The sequence below is a fragment of the Ailuropoda melanoleuca genome, chromosome 8 (assembly GCF_002007445.2).
Source record: "Ailuropoda melanoleuca isolate Jingjing chromosome 8, ASM200744v2, whole genome shotgun sequence".
Classification (NCBI taxonomy): Eukaryota; Metazoa; Chordata; class Mammalia; order Carnivora; family Ursidae; genus Ailuropoda; species Ailuropoda melanoleuca.
The window spans coordinates 66130931-66150028 of NC_048225.1; the positions used below are offsets into that span (position 1 = coordinate 66130931).

The 19098-nt window shown below is 42.7% G+C and overlaps 1 protein-coding gene across 2 annotated transcripts in view; it reads left to right on the top strand.

Annotated features, from left to right (window-relative positions):
* Positions 1 to 1728: 1728 nt before the first annotated feature.
* Positions 1729 to 19098, top strand: part of SMYD3 (SET and MYND domain containing 3) — a 699034-nt gene continuing 681664 nt past the window's right edge. For both annotated transcript variants that reach the window (XM_034666622.1, XM_034666623.1), the window contains exon 1: positions 1729 to 1977. In XM_034666622.1, the coding sequence (XP_034522513.1) occupies positions 1814 to 1977 (164 nt within the window). In that variant the 5' untranslated portion in view covers positions 1729 to 1813. The remainder of the gene's footprint in view (positions 1978 to 19098) is intronic.

Consider the following 19098-nt stretch of genomic DNA (forward strand, 5'->3'; position numbering starts at 1 on the left):
TTCTTTCTTTCTTTCTTTCTTTCTTTTTTTTTCTTCCTTCCGTTCTTTTTCTTTTTCTTTCTTTCTTTTTCTTTCTTTCTTTCTTTCTTTCTTTCTTTCTTTCTTTCTTTCTTTCTTTCTTTCTTTCTTTCCTTTCTTTCTTTCTTTTTTTTTCAAAGATTTTATTTATTTATTTGACAGAGATAGAGACAGCCAGCGAGACAGGGAACACAGCAGGGGGAGTGGGAGAGGAAGAAGCAGGCTCATAGCAGAGGAGCCTGATGTGGGGCTCGATCCCATAACGCCAGGATCACACCCTGAGCCGGAGGCAGACGCTTAACCGCTGTGCCACCCAGGTGCCCCTCTCAAGAATTTTCTTGATCATTGGCTCTGGATCTCACCCCACTCAAGCTCACCTATATTCCAAAACCACATCAGTTGGGTCATCTGCTTGGTGAATTATTGCTATCTTGGGGAATCTAGATAAAGGAAGCTTCCAAAGGAATTTTTATATGTTAAAGTAGATTTACAGGATCCTGGGGGTTGGGCTAAGATTGCCTTCTGCCCTTAGCAAAGTATTAACATCAAGGCAGCTGAGTCCCTAGAAGAATGTCACTGGGCTGCTTCAAGGACTTGTCAATGGGCTGGAGGTTGTAAGGAAATGTAATAATTTTTCTTCTGACTTTGTTTCCCACATCAATATGATTTTGTAGTTTTTTTTTTTTTAAAGATTTGTTTATTTATTGAGGGGAGACAAAAGGAAAAGGGAGAGAAGCAGATGCCCTGCTGAGTGGGGAGCCAGTAGTGGGGCTCCCGTCTCATGACCCCGAGAGCAGAGTCTGAACCCAAACCAAGAGTCAGAAGCTCAAGCCACTGAGCCACCCAGGTGCCTCTGATATTGTAGTTCTACAGTTATCGTTTGTAACGTGAGGAAATGCATGTGATACAGTTTTGGAATGTTGTTGAGGTCTGGAGCCCAAGGCCCAGAAAGAATTTTTGAGATACCTGCGGGGCAAAAAAGGTGATTTTATGAAAGCGCGGGGATGGGACCAGTGGGAAGAAAAAGCTGCTGCACTGGGGTTGTGAGGAATGGCTGATTATATACTTGGGATTTGGGGGAGGTAAGGAAAAAGGGAGGCACCCAAAAGGACTTTCACAAGCTGAAGACCCTCAGGACCCTGGAAGCCTTGCTATTGTCAAATAAAGGTCGTTTTCCCCTCTAGGGAGACTTTAACGGGAAACAGCTGGGAGCTTCCTGGAGGAATGTCACCCCCCCCCCCCCCAGGGGTTGGGGGGGGGGGGGGGCGGTGTTGCTGGGTCCTGCTGCTCCCTCAGCACAGGTGACAGTATTTAATTATGTAATGAGTTATGAGATTTCATGATGTCTGCAGCTTATTTTTAAGTGATTCAACAGCACCACAACGTACTTTCAAGGGGTTCAGCAACAAGACCTACCTAACCGGGGAGAGAAAATGAGCAGAAATGGCGAAATGCTAGGAACTGTCTCATCTCGGAGTAGGGTATACAGGTATTCACCGCACTGTTCTCTCACCTCTCCGTCTACATACAAATGATCACAACTGAACGCTAGGGCAGTGCGTCTGACACCGCCACTCCTCGCGCGGCGGCCCGGCACCGGCGCTAGCCAGCCCCGGGTCAGGAGGCACGGCCCGCCTCGCTACCGGACCCCGTCTGGGCATGCTCAGAGGCCCCGCGCGCCCGCCCCGCCCCTCGGGCGTACGCGTACGCGCAAGGCGCAGGCGCGCGGCTCTCGGCGGCACGCTAGACGCCGGCTGCGGGACGCGGCGGACCGCTGAGGTGCGGACCAGAGGTGATGGAGCCGCCGAAGGTGGAAAAGTTCAGTACGGCCAACAGGGGAAACGGGCTGCGCGCCTTGGCGCAGCTGCGTCCCGGAGAGCTGCTCTTCCGCTCGGATCCCTTGGCGTACACGGTGTGCAAGGGGAGTCGTGGCGTCGTCTGCGACCGCTGCCTCCTCGGGTACGTGCGGAGCGCCGTCGCCCACCCGTCTCGGGCGCCGCGGGGTCGGGGCGTGGGGGACGTTGTGGGGCCGCCCGCCGCGGGACTCCTCCCGGCCGTGGGTGCGCACGTCTGGGAACGCTGCCCGGGTGCCCAGCCCCGCGCGCCCTGGGACGCGCGGTTCCCGGGGGTGCGTCTCGGCTGGCAGGGGGCTGGGTGCCGGGCGTTAGGGGCGTCCCAGGCTCAGCCCCCGCCGGTCCGTGGGGCCGAGCTGGACCCGCTAGCACTCCTGCCCGTTCCCCCGGGCTGCCGTAGGAATTGGAGGGAGCCCGTGGGGCACAGCTAAGGGGCAGCGTTGTGCTATGAGTAATTTTACCGGGGAACAAAAAGTCGGTGTCCTGGGTGGCACGCTTCACCGGTGCGGCTGGAAGTCACAGCTGGCGGGGGATGGGGGTGGAGGGCGCAGGGATGTGTGCAAATGGGGCTCGGTACTCAGGCCCCGCCAGGAGAGGACCGGGTTGGCGGGAGGCGGAAGAATCTCGGTGTTTACGGAACACTTTCCAGGGTCCAGGTTGTGTTCCGCCCGGGGCTACGAAGATGAACGCGGCATCCCTAAGAATCCTTAAGGAGCACATCAATGAGGGAGAGAATTAATTGCAGCGCATCAGAAGGGCGGAAATAGAGATGTAGTACAGTGCTCTGGGAGCGTAAGTTACTGAGGTTCCATGATGTGCTTTGCATTGAATGGCTGTGCAGGCAAATCTAAGTCTTAACCACCTGTCGGGATGCGAGAATTCACGTGAAAGTGTTTCATAAACCTGGAGGCCCTGGGCCAATGTGAAGTGCTATGCGAAAGCAATTTGTGGAAAAATGTAATATATATGCACAGTCATAGGAATTGTAGTCAAGCAACTAATGTTAGTAACATTAGCTCCTGTTATCTGCCAAAGAGGAGAGTTCTATTTGAGATGGGTGGGATGATTTTTTCCAGCATCTCTTAGCCTGGGATTTGGGTGGGTGGGAGTGAGGAGGTAGAGGCAGTTGAAGAATTCAAGTCGGGAGCTTTACCATTAATCTGAACCAGTTCTTTGATTTGTAATTGAGGAATTTATTTAACTTTGTATTTTAAAGTCACTAAATAACAATTGTATGTCTAGCTTCCTGATGTAACCGTAACAGTAACAACAACAAAATCAGTTGAGAGAGCACTTTGAAGTTTTTGTAAATTTCAAAACCGAAAAACTTTTGAAAACAGTTAATTCCTTTCAAGGAATTAACATTGAAAGTTCTAGATCTCTGATTCTTACTCAAGCACATTAGAGACCTGGACTCTTCATCCTGCTAAATCATCTGGGTATGTTTCTAGGGTTTGAATGCACAGAACTTGCTGCCCTATATTATTAGTTGATGGAGAGAGAAGGTGTGGGTAGGCTTCCAGATGAAATCAGACCAGCAAAGTTATTTAGTAGTTGGGATGGAAAGGTTTTGGAATTAATACATGATGACAAATTATTCATTTGAATACAGCTCTGATAGAGCTGATAATGAATTATCTCCTGAATTATCAGAGCTTGAGTCCTGTGACACACAGAATTGTCTGTTTTCCAAAGTAGACAACGCAGACCCAGCCATTTGTGGGTGGGATGCTTCTTTACTTACCATGCTATTACATTACTGTTGGCTATCACTCACATATCTTACTAGCAAGAAGTTACGTGATAGTAATGCTTTAAGCACAAAAGGAATTTCATGCAAGAGCACTGGGGAGATCTCAGCATTGCTCTGAGGTCTGGAGGAACCCCGGTTCTGAAAGTCGGCAGGCTCCACGGCGAGTTCCATTGTCAAGAATTACACCTCAGAAGTAGTTGGGGTTGGGACCTGGGGGTGACATCACTTGTGATGCTGCCTGGTAGTGCTGGCTTCTCCCGCATGTGTTACCCGCACCACGATCCTGGGCCCCGCTGCTGCTGCTCTTGCCACTGCTGTTGGGAAACTAGGTATTGCTGGAAAGCTGCTTTCTCATCCATGCTTCTTTATGGTATTAGCTTCTGATTCAAAATCCTCAGTGGTGTCTTGGATTAGCTGAGATTGGGTCACTGTTTGCATCCTAGCTGCAAGGGAATTTGAGCAGGTAACTACTATTAGGGCTTCTTGGCTTTTAGGAAAGGAGGCAGGCTCTGTTCCTACCAATATTCATTTAGTGGGGAAATTAGCAAACATAAAATAAGAAAAGGGACATCAGTAAATGCCAAGCATCCAAACTAAAACAAACAGAAGTTTTCATACTGACGCACACTCGTTTAGTAGTGCTTTACACAGAAAATACGTTTGCACTTATTTATTTATTTGCACTTATTTCGTTTTGCTAGGCTGCAGCTGACTTGTGCTGTGGTAGCAGGTGCTCCATTGAACACTTTGCATCAGTGGTTGTAGAATGTCTGCAGCGCCTAGTTGGGAATCAGCACAGCCTGAAAACAGGGTTAGAGAAATCAAACTTTGCTGCAGTGTTTCATGCAGTTTTCTACCACAATTGAATGGCCATCATTGGGATAAAGTTTCTGTGTTCTTTATCACCTTTTAAATAAAATTTGTTCATCATCAGTTGTGAAATCCTTGAGAGTAGGTATTACATCTTTCAATTTTTGTAGCCCCAATGCCTGACACATAGTAAGCTTTTAGGTTGTGTTAAGAACATCTGGCTAAATTTTCCTCTAACTCTTCTTGACTTTCTGCTCTCTTCCATTTGAATTAAATGGAATGAAAATATTTGTTTGTAACAATAACAGTTTGGGGTGGGGGTGGCAACATAAGAAAACAGATTTATTATAATTTATTACTTCATTCTACCTGATTTCCTTTGGTCTTGGGCTACTGGAAAAGTGCTTTACTTCTCGCACATTTATTTTTATTAATAGAGAAACTTGAATCCACTTAATGGCTTCTCTTCCTTTTTTCCTCTCAGTAAGGCCTTGTTTTTCACCTTGTGAGTAGAAAAAAATGAAGTATGTAAATTGGGGAAAGATTAAATGATGTGAAGTTGTGACCTGAAATAATTTATATTATCCTTTTTCTGCAGTTGCTCACCTCTTTAGTTTGACAGACCTGGAAAAGATTGACAAACATATTACTTGTGTTTTCTGTTTTGGTAAATGCAGCATATAAAATTCCATTGTGTTTATTTTGTTTGTAGGTCTCTCCACTTTAGTGACCTAGCTCTCTAATCTTATATCCTTGGATCCTAGCACACAGGAGATGGTAACTGTTGAAGTTGTGAAGGGATAGTATTTAAGGGAATTTTAAGTATGTTTGGTTTTGTTGTTTAAAGTGCCAAGAGTTCTGTAGTTTCCATATCAAGAGCTGCCTCAGACATACTCTAATGATAGTTTCTTCTGTTGGGTAAAGAGGATACGATATCTCTTCCATCATTAAGGCTGAGCTTGTGGCTTAGTGCCTCCCAATGGAAATCTTTTCCAGCCCTGAGAAAACCCTGGTGAATTATGGGAAGAAAGGGGACAGAAGTAGGGAAAACAGATTGTGAGAAATACATGTCTTTGGGTTTTTTTGAAAGATCTTTTTTTTTTTTTTTTTAAGTAATCTCTGCACCCAACGTGGGGCTCGAACTCACAACCCCGAGATCAAGAGTTATACACTCCACTGACTGAGCCAGCCAACTGAAATGCATGTTTTGAGCTTCCTTGTCTGGCCCGAGTTCTGGAGTTGGGGTGAGTGTGTTAAGTAGGTTGAGGGGACAGTCAAAAGTAGAAGGCTTTTGGCTGTGCTTCTTATTTGGAATCTTGAGAGGGGATAGCTGTGCGGGTTGGTGCTGTGCCAACATGGGGATATAGCATAGCCGTGGTAGAGGGAAGTGGCTAGACAGAGGATCCTGTGGTAGCAGGAGAGTCTGATGCTTTCATCCCACTGGGAGTGACGTGGAGGAGCTGAGGGACCTTGTGGGACAGCGGGCATCATACAACTGCAAACTGAAAGTCGGGGTCGTGGATACAGCGCCGGGAGCAGGCGTGACATCCCAGAAGGCGAGATGCCACCAGTCCAGCCACGGCACATGATCACCTCTTTGCAGCAGAGGTCAGTGAAGACCCACAGAGACACCAAGGTCGTAGGTCTTCTTGCCATCCATAAGGATGTCCCTTAAGCCCCATTTGGAGAAAAATTTACCTGAAAGCATCTGTTTAAACCATCTCTGGTAAGGAATTAAACTTCGTGTCTGAATATTAACTGCAAGAGACTGAGATATCATTTGGCAAATTTTCAGGTTCTGGCTATTTCCTAGGGTGAGTGTTTATGAGGAAGATTAGACTAATTATAGAAAGAACAATCCCATGTCCATGAGACAGATTTGATCAGTTAATAGAAAATAAAGCATCTACATTTGAGTTACAGTGTGGGTAGATACAACCAGGCAATAAAAGGCAAAAAAAAGAACATTGTGTTTGGTGAGGTGATGTGTTCCTCGGCCAAGGGCTGGTCCTGGGTGGAGGCAGGAAGACACACGTTCATATACTGAGGGAAGAAGAGTGTTGGAGAAGGTAGCAGCAGCGGTTGAACCGCTTGAGGACAGCTGGGGAAGCGAGTGCTGAGGGACTCAGTCGTAGAGAAGAGAATATTCTTCTAGAAGAGTGAATTGCCTCGTGGAATGTAGTAGCATAGCTGGGAAGTGCTGAGGGTCCACTTAAAACTTGTGTTCATGGGGCACCTGCATGGCTCAGTTGGTTAAGTGTCTGCCTTCAGCTCAGGTCATGATCTCAGGGTCTTGGGATCGAGCCCCAGGTCGGACTCCCTGCTCAGCAGGGAGCCTGCTTCTCCCTCTCCCTCTGCTGCTCCCCCTGCTTGTGCTCTCTCTTTTCATTTTCTCTCCTGCCCTCTGTCAAATAAATAAATAAAATCTTAAAAAAAAACACAACACAACACCAAAGACTTGTGTTCGTTTATTTAGAGTGAGAGCAGTTAGCCCGGGAGTGGTTTTTTTCTCTCTCCGTGGTCAGCTACTTGACCGTGAAATTTGGGTTTATCCAGGATTGCCAGGTTAGTTTAATGGATGGAGAGTGGAAGTGGAAGTTCTAGGCAAGAGAGGTAATCAGGCACCATGATTTTTAAGCAAGGGACTGAGACCCTAAGGAGGGTAGGATGATGGAGCTAGGGAAGAAGATTGTTAAAATGATCAGGAAACAGAGGCTGAGGTCTTAGCTGAATTTTTTTCTTTCTTTTTTTGTTTTTTTATGAGAGAGAGAATGCATTTGTGAGCGGGTGGGAAGTGGGGGGTGCAGAGGGAGGGAGAGAATCCCAAGCAGGCTACTCGCCCAGCACAGGGCCCCAACTCCAGGTTCCAACTCACGAACCTGAGATTGTGACTGGAGTCAAAAATCAAGAGTCAGATGCTTAACCGACTGAGCCACTCAGGTTCTCCCCACCCCCCTGCCTTTTTTTTAGATGAATTTTCTAGGTAAGTGAAGTTACCAAGAATGTTAAGCATTGGAATGAATAGTTTCAACAAAGGCAAAATTCTCACATTGGCTTCATAAGCCAAGATTTAAGGGCCTGGTAGAAAGAGCCAAGTGGAGACAGGGAGGCACTCACCTCTGTTTAAATAATGGGTAAAAGATATTCTGTGGCTTTACAGCGAATTTTGTGAAATAGGTCATTACCAGGTGCTGGTGAACTGTCGCAGACTCTCCTTGGGGAGGTGAAGGGTGGACTGAAGGCCCTTGAAGAGTAGAACCTTGAGAGATGGCTTGAAATCAGAATTTGCAGATGCCTGGGCACTGGCTAATAGATTTACCTGAGGGTAAAGGAAGGATTGATAATAAGGTGCATTGGAAAGGACTCTGGATATGACTTCCAGTTTCCTTTTTAAGTGGGAGTTATAATTCCTATTTCTTTTGCTTCTTTTCTTCTGCAAGGATGTTTGGAAAAGGGCTGTAGGGCAGAACGCTGAGCCTGAAAACATTTGGTTCATGTGAATGCCATAGCAGAAGACGTTCTTTTTATTTTATTTATTTGTTTGTTTATTTATTTATTTAAAGATTTTATTTATTTATTTGACAGAGAGAGGCAGCGAGAGAGGGAACACAAGCAAGGGGAGTGTGAGAGGGAGAAGCAGGCTTCCCGCCGAGCAGGGAGCCCAATGCGGGGCTCGATCCCAGGACTCTGTGATCATGACCTGAGCCGAAGGCAGATGCTTAATGGCTGAGCCACGCAGGCGCCCCAGCAGAGGATGTTCTTAATCAGACAGGATGACCTGCTTTGTGGATATCAGTAAGTTGTTCTCCTTCTTCAGACAGCCTGGTGATTGTTCAGAGGGCTGAAGCACAGAGCAACTGTGGGGACAGGGTGGAGATTGCTGCCTGGAACTCTACAGTTGGCCTCACCATGGCCATGTGGCTTCTACTGGTACAGAGTGCCTGGTTTGCCACTAGTAGAGAGGGATCCTGAGTTCCCCAAATGCCAATACATCTTTGGGACCAGCCAGCCAACTGGTGTCAGGTTTTTACTGTAGACTCTTTTGTCATGGGGAGGGATCACTGATTTGTTCTTATTGGAACTTTTCCTGCCCTTTGATTTCCCTTCTCTACCCGTGCCGACATCTCTGAGACCTACTGACAGGCTTCTGTAGACCTTATATGGTTGCCTTAGACCCTCACACGAGAATTGAAGCAATGGGCTAAAACCTGTGGTTTGGCTGCTATTGACATAACAGTGTCATTTGAGACAACTGATAACTTAGAACTGTGTTTCTCAAACTTCAGTCTCAGAACCCCTTTACTCTCTTAAAAACTGAGAAGGATTTCATAGGAGGGGCTTTAAAAGACAGTTATTTAGGGCCCTGAGTAGGTTTTACTCTGGGTAGGTTTTACTTATGTGGTTATCTCTATTGACTTCCTTGCATAAAAAATTAAAACTGGTAAGTTTTGAAAATATATATTTAAACATAATTATTACATTTAACAAAGTTATTAATGAAACCAACTATTTTCTTAAACAAAAGAACACTTACTGAGAGAAGTTGCCTGCTTTACATTTTTGTGTATCTCTTTAACGTCTGGCTTACTAGAAGACCTTTGGATTCCCATGACTGCTTCTGCATTCAGTATATTGCAAAATGTCATATCGCCTTTGGAAAACTCCACTCTATACTCAGGAGAGAATGAGAATAAAAAAGGCAGAAAAGGTGTTAGTATTATTAAGAAAATCGTTTTGACTTGATGGGTCTCCTGAAAGAGCTTTGGGGACTTCCAGTGGTCCCTGGACCATATTTTGAGAACCACTGTTAGAATACACTGGACATGTCTTTTTTCTTTTTTCTTTTCTTTCTTTCTTTCTTTTTTTTTTTAAAGTAGGCTCCATGCGCAGTGGGGAATCCAACGCAGGGCTTGAAACTCAGGACCCTGATATCAAGACCTGAGCTGAGATCAAGAGTTGGACACTTAAGTGACTGAGACACCCAGGCGCCCCTGGACATGTTTTTTGTATCATTTTGAGAGGCTAAGATTTGTTCCTAGTATATGTTGTGAACCAGTGAACAAATTTTGGTTCTGGTTTTCTCATAAATCAGGATATATTGGGGTCAGGAACCAAGGTATGGGCTTAGTGCCACCTAGTTAGGATGACAGAGTCAAGTTTTGCTTCCCATCCTGTACCTCTAGGCTGGTTCTGGTTGTTTAGGAGTCAGGGGAGAGATGTTCCCCTGTATTGGGTATGGCCATATACGGGATGGTGATTAACCTTGATTATCAAGGGAAAATAAGAGAGCTAGCTTTCATTTACTTGTCATCACAATATACAACGATTGAATATTATTATTCAGTAGCTAATATTTATCATAACTTAGCAATACCAGGCATGATTTTAAGTGCTTTACTTTGTGTATTACTTCACTTAATTCTCATAATAACCCCCAAAAAGTGTCAATTATGTTCCTTATAAACACAAATATGGAACATTCATACACTTGTAGGAGTGCAGTTTGATAGGACCTGTGTCAGCTGGGCACTATGTTCTCTTGACCCTACTTGTGGAATTCTGACAAAATGACAAATAACAGTGGATGCACAAGGATACTTAGCATAGTAATTTGATAATTAAAAAGAGAATTTTCATGTCCATTAATAGGGGACTGGTTAAGTTACCGTGTAGCCATATTATAGAACACTGTCCAGATGTTCAGATTGAAGTAGATACATTTTTACGGATTTGGATGGCTGTCCATGACACATTGTGGGGTGAATAAAGTTGTAGAAGAATGTATACATTTTAAATAAATCTTTGTGTGTGTCTGTGTACTTGTGTGTATAGAAAAAGTTTGGAAGAGCAACCCAGAATTCTAATATGATTACTTGTGGAGAATGGAACTTGGAGGCGGGAGGGAAGATATTCCTTCGAACTTTCTATATTTTGTATTTTTTCTCCCAATCAAGCTTGTATCCTTTTTTGTAACAGAAATTTAAATAAGCTTACAGAAAGTCTTTCTTAGACTTTGTTTCATTTGAAGTTGTATGAAATGGTGTGTGTTGCTTGGGATGAAGATGACTTGGAAATGGTTGACAGCTTAGATCCACTTTTTTTTTTTTTTTTTTTAATCATCAGTTGATTAGACTAAGAGTGAACCTCTTGATAGAAAGTGAGTGAGTTCATTGGCTGGCCAGTGGCTTTGGAATTTGAACTGAGAGTAGAATTCCTCTTCATAGTCCCCATGATAGTCTGCCTCTGCGCAAGCCTGGTATTTAACTTTTCCTTGGTATTCCTGAGACATCTCAGTATCCATTTAAACTTTATTCATCTTCTCCCATGAGCACACAAGATGACTACATTTCTCAGCCTCCTTGCAGTTTGCCTGGGGCCCTGTGACTCATTTTCGGCCAGTGGAGTGTGGGCTGGAGGTTATATGGCCATTTCTGGGTCTGCCATGAAACATCTGTGCATCTTCCTGCTCTGTCTTCCTTGCCTGGAAGACTGTGGAGGCCATGAGTGGAGTTGGAGAAACAGGCATGAGTCATGTCATGGAGGAGAACTGCTCTGGGGAATTGCGCTTTGAGAATCAGAGTGAGTGGGAGCTAGAGATAAACCTCTGTTAAGTCACTTAGAGCAGCCCTTCTTGAACTTTAATGTGCAAATAAATCGCTCAGAGGTTTTGTTCAAGTGTAGATTGTGATTCAGTAAGGTCTGGGTTGGGTGTGAGATTCTGCATTTCTAACAAGCTAAAGCTGCTGGTTTGCCGATCACATACAAGCAGCAAAGACGTAAGAAAGGGTTAAATGACATATAGCCCACTGTAAGTACTCAGTAAAAGCACTTATCAAATGGATATTCTAGCATCCTGAAATAGCACTGAATGTGACAAAAAGGAACTAGGAACTCTGCATTTATAATCAAGCGTTAAATTATTCCTAAGTACATGTATACTCTTTCATGTATCATGGGCTGTAATTTGGTTTTAGTATTATATGTGCAGAAAATAGACGAAATTGAAACCTGGAGTTATTTTTATTCTTATTTTTATTTATTTTTAAAGATTTTATTTATTTATTCAACAGAGATAGAGACAGCCAGCGAGAGAGGGAACACAAGCAGGGGGAGTGGGAGAGGAAGACGCAGGCTCACAGCGGAGGAGCCTGATGTGGGGCTCTCCCAGAACGCCGGGATCACGCCCTGAGCCGAAGGCAGACGCTTAACCGCTGTGCCACCCAGGCGCCCCTGGAGTTATTTTTAAAAGATTTTATTTATTTGAGAGCAGAGAGCACAAGTGGGGAGAGGGGCAGAGGGAGAAGGAGAAGCAGGCTCTCCGCTGAGCAAGGAGCCCAACGTGGGGGTGGACCCTGAGATCATGACCTGAGCTGAAGGCAGACGCTTAGCCGACTGAGCCACCCAGGAGCCCCAGAATCTGGAGTTAAATTAAGATCATTTTGAACATACCGTGATTTTGGTGTTTGCAATTGTTGCAAAACTTTTCTAGCTACTTTTGTGGAAAAGTGACCTCTTCCTGTTATAATTAAAATTTTTTTAATACTTTGGAAATAATTTCAAATTTACAAAAAAGTTGGGAGAATAAGAATGGGACAAAAAAATCTGGATACCTTTTACCTGGATTAAGTTACTAACAGTTGACATCATTTACACTCCCCCCTCCTGTCCTCCCTTAAGCCCCCCATCTTTATCCACATATACACACTTTCTTCTTTCTAAATATGTAAGTTCCATACATCCTGGCCCTTTGTCCTAAATACTTTAACATGTATTCCCAACAATCAGGAAAGTTACACATACCAACTTCATTAAATTTAACATTACCATAATACTTTACTCTCTGTATTTCCGTTTTGTCAAGTGACCCAATAATGTTCTTCATAGCATTCCCCCCCCCCTTTTAGTACAGGATCCAGTCTAAGGTCAAGTATCGTATTTAATTGCCTTATTTTTGGCCTTCTTTAATCTGGAACATTCCATAACTTTCCTTTGGCATATAACACTACCTTTTCCTTTCCTTTCTGTTTTAATAGAACTTTCCTCATTTTGGGTTTATCTAATGTTTCTTCATGGTTAGATTCAGGTTATGTGTTCTCAGCTGTGATGCTGCGTGTGCTGATGTGTCCTCAGGGTATCCCATTTGGAGGTTCACAGTTTTAGCTTCCTTTCATTGGTGGTGGTAATTGCGATCACCCACTCAAGCTGTTGTCGTGTTTTCCATCTCTGCACAGTCCCTCATCTCCCAACTAATAGTCTGTGAGAAGACATTATAAGACCATGGAAATATGCTGTTAGTTAAAATTTCCTCTAGATTTAGAATCCATGGATGATTCGTGATTGAATCTTTGGTATGATATTTGCAAAATGCTGCTTTTCCAAATACAGCACTCCCCCCACACTTAGCAGTTAGCATTCAGCTCAGCATTCCCCTGTAAGCAAGAGCCCATCCTTCTTCCTCAGTATTCGTCTATTTATTATCAGTATGGACTCATGAATTTCCTTTTTTCCCCATTTGTTTATAGTTGTGTAATTATTTTGGTGCTGAGATTATCCCAGAATTTTTTAGTAGGAAAGCTTTCAAGTTGGATCTTCTGTCCTGTAACTTTTTTCTTTCTTTTTTTTTTTTTTTTTTTTTCCATTAAGCATTTCCTTACTTTCTTGCAAAGCAGATGTTCTGGGCTCATCCTGTAATTAGCCCATCCCAATCCTGGAATCCAGATTTCTCTGAGGATTCCTGGATTTTTCTAGTGAGGAGTAATATTAGACACCAAGGTCTGTTGGTAGGTGTGCTCACTGTTACTGCTGTGTCTTTGCTCTTTGACCTTTGTAGTAAAGTTAGGAAATATGCAGGTTCATGAAAATATGCATGCATATATACACATATATAATTTAGAAATCGTGAGTTCACACCAACACTTTCAAGTCAGATTTCTCTCCTTAGCGTTCTTTCTTGCCTTTCCTTGTTCCATAATTGTGTATTTCTTCTGGCTCGGTGACACTCTTACTAACATCAACTTATTTACTTATTTATTTGACTCTGTATATCATCTAAAATTGTTCAAGAATTGCTTCATCTACATATTACTATAAGAAGCCCTACTTAGTCCAGAATAGTTTGCAGTGTCCCCTTCCCTGCTACTCTGCTGAAGCCTGAGAGTGTGTACGTAAATCCTATGCTCGTTTTGTGTTCTTTCTCTTTTTCCCTGCAGTGTATTTATTGGTATTAATTGGCAATACAATTGAGTTTATTTGTTTTACTTTGTTTTCAGTTTTAGATTTCCTTCCCTATTCTTACTGATTTAATTTTATATTTGGAATATGTAGAACATTGACATGCTTCCCAGACTTGAACTATAAAAAAGAGAAGTGTCAGCCCCTTCCCATCTCTGTACTGCATTCCCCTCCCGCCCCCCGCACTTTGCAGGTAGCCATGTTCATCATTTTCTGGCTTATCTTCTCTCTCTGTCTTTTTTTTTAATTGGTAAAGGTAAGCACATGTATATGTTTTCTTGTTTTCCATTGATATACAAAAGGTAGCATACTGTATCTGCTCTTTTGTACTTGTTTTCTTAAAATATCTAGTGGAAATCAGTCCATATCGTATTTGTAGAATCTTTTTCTTTTTTATAGCTCTATAATACTGTTTTGTGTATGTGCCATAGTTTCTAATTTCCTCTGCTTGGCTGTTTATGTAATTTCTAGTATTTTGCTATTGTGAATAATGCTGTAATGAATAACCTCACACTTAACGTATTTTTGTTTTGTTGCAGGTGTGTATTCAGTGTAAATTCCTGGAAGTGGGAGTCCTAATCAGAGTGTCAATATCTATGTGTGGCGGGGTACCTTTTTACGTCTTGACTAGCAACGTATAAGAGTGCTTGTTTCCCTCAGCTTTGTAGACTGAGTATATTCAAAAAACTTTTGAATTTTTGCCAGTCTGATGGATGAGAAGTGGCATCTCAGTATAGTTTCAATTTGCATTTAAGTTGTATTATCAGTAAATTAAACATCTTTTTTTTAAACTTTTTTATTTTTTAATTAATTTTTTTTAAAGATTTTATTTATTTATTCAACAGAGATAGAGACAGCCAGCGAGAGAGGGAACACAAGCAGGGGGAGTGGGAGAGGAAGAAGCAGGCTCATAGCGGAGGAGCCTGATGTGGGGCTCGATCCCAGAATGCCAGGATCACGCCCTGAGCCAAAGGCAGATGCTTAACCGCTGTGCCACCCAGGTGCCCCTAATTTTTTTTTTTAAAGACTATTTATTTGAGAGTCAGCGAGCAAGAGAGCACGAGCAGGGGGAGGGAGCAGAGGGAGAAGGAGAAGCTGACTCCCCGCTGAGCAGGGAGCCTGACACAGGGCTCCATACTGGGACTCTGGGATTATGACCTGAGCCGAAGGCAGACGCATAACCGACTGAGACACCCAGGTAACCCTATTTTATTTTTTTAAAGATTTTATTTCAGAGAGAGCTAGAGAGTGCAAGCATGAGTAGCGACAGGGGTAGAGGGAGAAGGAGCCTGGTGTGGGGCTCGATTCCAAGGCCCCAGGATCATGACCTGAGCTGAAGGCAGATGCTTAACCGACTGAGCCACCCAGGTGCTCCTTTTTTATTTTTTAAGCAAGCTCTATACCCAGTGTGGGGCTTGAACTCATGACCCTGAGATCAAGAGTTGCACTCCTCTACTGAGAGGAGCCCCTGTTAAATATTTTTTCATATGTGCAAAGGCCATATTTATATATTTTTGTGAATTGTCAGTATATATCTTTTGACCATTTGTAAGATTTCTGGTCTTTTATTTCCCTTCAAATTTTAAGCATTTTTTTGGGTACATTATCAATATTAGCTTTTTGTCTTCGATAAATATTGGAAATATTTTCTCTTAGGTTGTCATTTAACTTTGATTATGATAGAGTAATTCACCCATGTCATCTTTTAGATCTTGTGTGTTTTATTTTTTTGTTGTTTTAGAGAGAGAGAATGCAGGGTTGGGGGTGGAGGGGAGAGTGAGAGGGAGAGTGAGATAGAATCTTAAGTAGGCTCCATGCCCAGCACAGTACTGGATGTGGGGCTCAATCTCACGACCCTGAGATCATGACCTGAGCTGAAATCAAGTTGGACACTTAACCAGCTGAGCCACCCAGGTGCCCTGGTATGGATCTAATTTTATCTTTTTCTAAATGGCTATTAGTCCCATCACCATTTATTAAAAAGATTGGAGCAAACCATTGGGACAAAAAGTGTATCATGTTGTAAGTGGCCTTACCTCTGGGCTTTCTACTCTGTTTCATTGGTTTATATACTCAGGTACTTGTATCACATTGTTTCAGTTAGAGAGAATTACAGAGTATTTAATATCTGGGAATACTCATGTCATCTTCAGATATGTAGCCTCATTTCTTTTCAATTTTTAGGTCTCTAATTGTTCTTTCCAGGCTGATATACTTTGAGTAATACCTCCAGAACAGTGTTAAATAGTGGAGGTAGTGGGCATTCTTGTATTGTTCCTGGCCTCCCTTGGGGCTTACTTATTAAGTAAGATTCTGGATTTAGGACTAATGGACATATATTTTACCATGTTAAGAAAGTGTATCCATCCATTTCTATTTTCTCAAAGAGTTTTAAATTAAGAACGGGTGCTGAATTCTGCCAAAGGCATTTTCATCATCTGTGGAGAGTCATGATTTTTTTTGTTCTAGACTTATTAATATCCCACTATAAATTTACTTAAGAGAGACTATAGAACCGACTTGTATATAAGTCTTCTTCTATTTTAGGATTGTTTGGTTAGGTAAAGAGCATTATTAAAATAAAACTGTGTTTCAGCATGAAATTTTAATTAGTGGGGTGTTTATGCAAATTATTTCTCCTACCCCAGTCTTGCCTAAAATTTTTAACAGTTTAACCAATTGAAGGTGAAGTTTTTAATTTAAGGTGCTAATAGAGTCGTGGGATAGAATAGTTGGATTGTGTCTCAGAAACAGTCTAATCTGTAACTTTTGGGCAAGAATAATCAGTGGATGCTAAAATGTGTGGGCAAAAGTATGATCAGAAATAGGTATTTACAATGGTGCCGGGGTGTCTCAGTTGGTTAAGCATCAGCCTTGGATCAGGTCATGACCCCAGGGTCTTGGGATCGAGCCCTGCATCAGGCTCCCTGCCCAGCGGGGAGTCTGCTTCTCCTTCCCCCCCTGCCTGAGCTTTCTCTCTCTTAAATAAATAGATAAAATATTTTTTTTAAGATTTTATTTATTTATCTGACAGAGAGAGAGAGAGACAGAGAGAGAGGGAACACAAGTAGGGGGAGTGGGAGAGGAAGAAGCAGGCTCCCAGTGGAGGAGCCTGATGTGGGGCTCGATCTCAGAATGCTGGGATCACACCCTGAGCCAAAGGCAGATGCTTAATGACTGCGCTACCCAGGCACCTCTAGATAGATAAAATCTTAAAAAAATAGATAATCACATAATTTTTAGTTTCCTTACTAGATGCTTATTAAGTACAAGGGAAAAAATACAGTAACTTTACAGTAGATAAACTTGGCAGGCATCACTTTAACCAGGTGATCAAAGTTAATAACACTAATAATATGACATATGGACACGGTATGCTTCCTGACATGCACCGAGCAGGACACAGCATCCCTTCTCTGATGTATAGATGTCAGAAATGTAACCTGAATTCAATAATGAGGAAACATTAGAGGAAACCACATTGAGGAATAGTATATAATAATTAGGCAGTACTCTGCAAATGAATCCAGGTGGTGAAAGATAGAGAGACTAAACAACCTCTTCCAGATAAAAGGACACCAAGGAAGCATGAGAACTAAAGCTTGCAAAATACGGCCCTAGATTAGAAATTGGACATTAGTGGGACAATTGATGAAATTTGTATGAAATCTATTGATTAGCTAATAATATTGAATCAATGTTAATTTGTTTTGCAATTAATAAGTTTATTAGATATTTTGAAGACTATACACTTAGCAGAGATTACATATATTTTTTAAAGATTTTATTTATTTGTCCAAGAGAGGAGAGCACAAGTAGAGGGGAACGGCAGGCGGAGGGAGAAGCAGGCTTCCAGCTGAGCAAGGAGCCCAGTGTGGGACTCAGTCCCAGGATCCTGGGATCATGACCTGAGCTGAAGGCAGACGCTTAACCCACTGAGCCACCCAGGCGTCCCGAGATTACATATTCTTGAGTAATCAAGAACTGTTACAGAAATGTACCTTATATTAGATGGTAAACGAAGTTTCAACAAATCTCAAATAATAGCTTTGTTCTCTGATTGCAGTGCAATAAAATTAGAAATTACTAGATTGAATGTTGATTTTTTGATTTTGAAAATGGTTCTTTGATTATGTAAGATGTAAGCATCATATGATGTCCTTGTGAAGGACAAATGGAATTTTTTACTTTCTTCCAATTTTTGTTATGTCTGAAATTATTTCAAAATGAGTTAAAAACAATGAAAAATGTCATCTTTTTGAGGTAGATAGTGGGTGAGGTGACAGACTGGGGTTTGCTTTAAAGTAATGTGGTTGGGAGATATTGGTGAGGGTATAGGTTGTATAAGATTAGCAATGTGTTCATAATTTTTGAAGCTGGTTGATGAATGTGTGGGGTTCCGTTACACTCGTCTCTACTTTTGGGAATGTTTCAAACTCTTTATGACAAAAGTAAAAGGAAAGAAAAGATAAAAGGACTGTCCTCAAATGTCTGGTCATTCTAGATTAGTCATATTGAAAAATGAGGCACAAAAAAATTTTAGGTTGAAAAAGAACAACTCTGGGTATTTGTGCAGACTCTTGCCCACTGGGTGTGTACATATTTGGTCGTCTGGTGTCTCCCAAGTGTCAGGGTTATTCTCTAGGACTGGTCAGTTTTTCTACAAAGGGCTTATATCAATTTGGGGTTGAATCAGAGAAGCAAAATCACTTAATGACAAAGGATAAGGATTATAGAGGATAGACCTTACATAGTTGTGGGAATTGGTAAGGATGCTATTGCCTCTGAGTTGTGTGGGCCCCGAAGTCAGTGGAGCTGGCAGAAAGAGAAGCCGAATGTCACGGGGGAAGCAAAAACACATTGAAATCCAACTGGAATTCAAACCTGTGTCTGTCTGTCACTGCCTTCCCCTCAATGATACCGATGACCTGCAGAAATTGCTTATTCTCTTTGCCACAGAACTGTTCATGTACTGGGCCCCAAAACTTGGAGAAGGTTCAAGAAGAGATACCGTGGAACGTGGAAGAGCAGAGGGCTTGGCGCTATCCCAGGCCAACAAGGCAAGCCCTAGGTAGTGAGAGTGTACGCAGGCTGCAACAGTACCTTGTACCCTACACAAGGCCTACACACCCTACAGAAGAGGATGGTGGTTTCCTCACTTCTGCCTTCCAGATCGCACACATCTTTTTTGACCAACCTTAACCCAAAGTCCTAACAGGAAATTTTGGGAATTGTAGTTCCAGTTTGCTATGACGATAGTCTACAGAAGCCACCACAGTTCACCCCTTGTCACACATGCATACCTAGTTAACCATCCTGAACCAGACTTGGTGACAATAGCATGTTCATTCACTTAACTGTCTTGTGCGACTGAAAACACACGGTCATTCTCTGAGATCCATCTGTCTACTGCGTTGGCCAGATCAAGTTTAA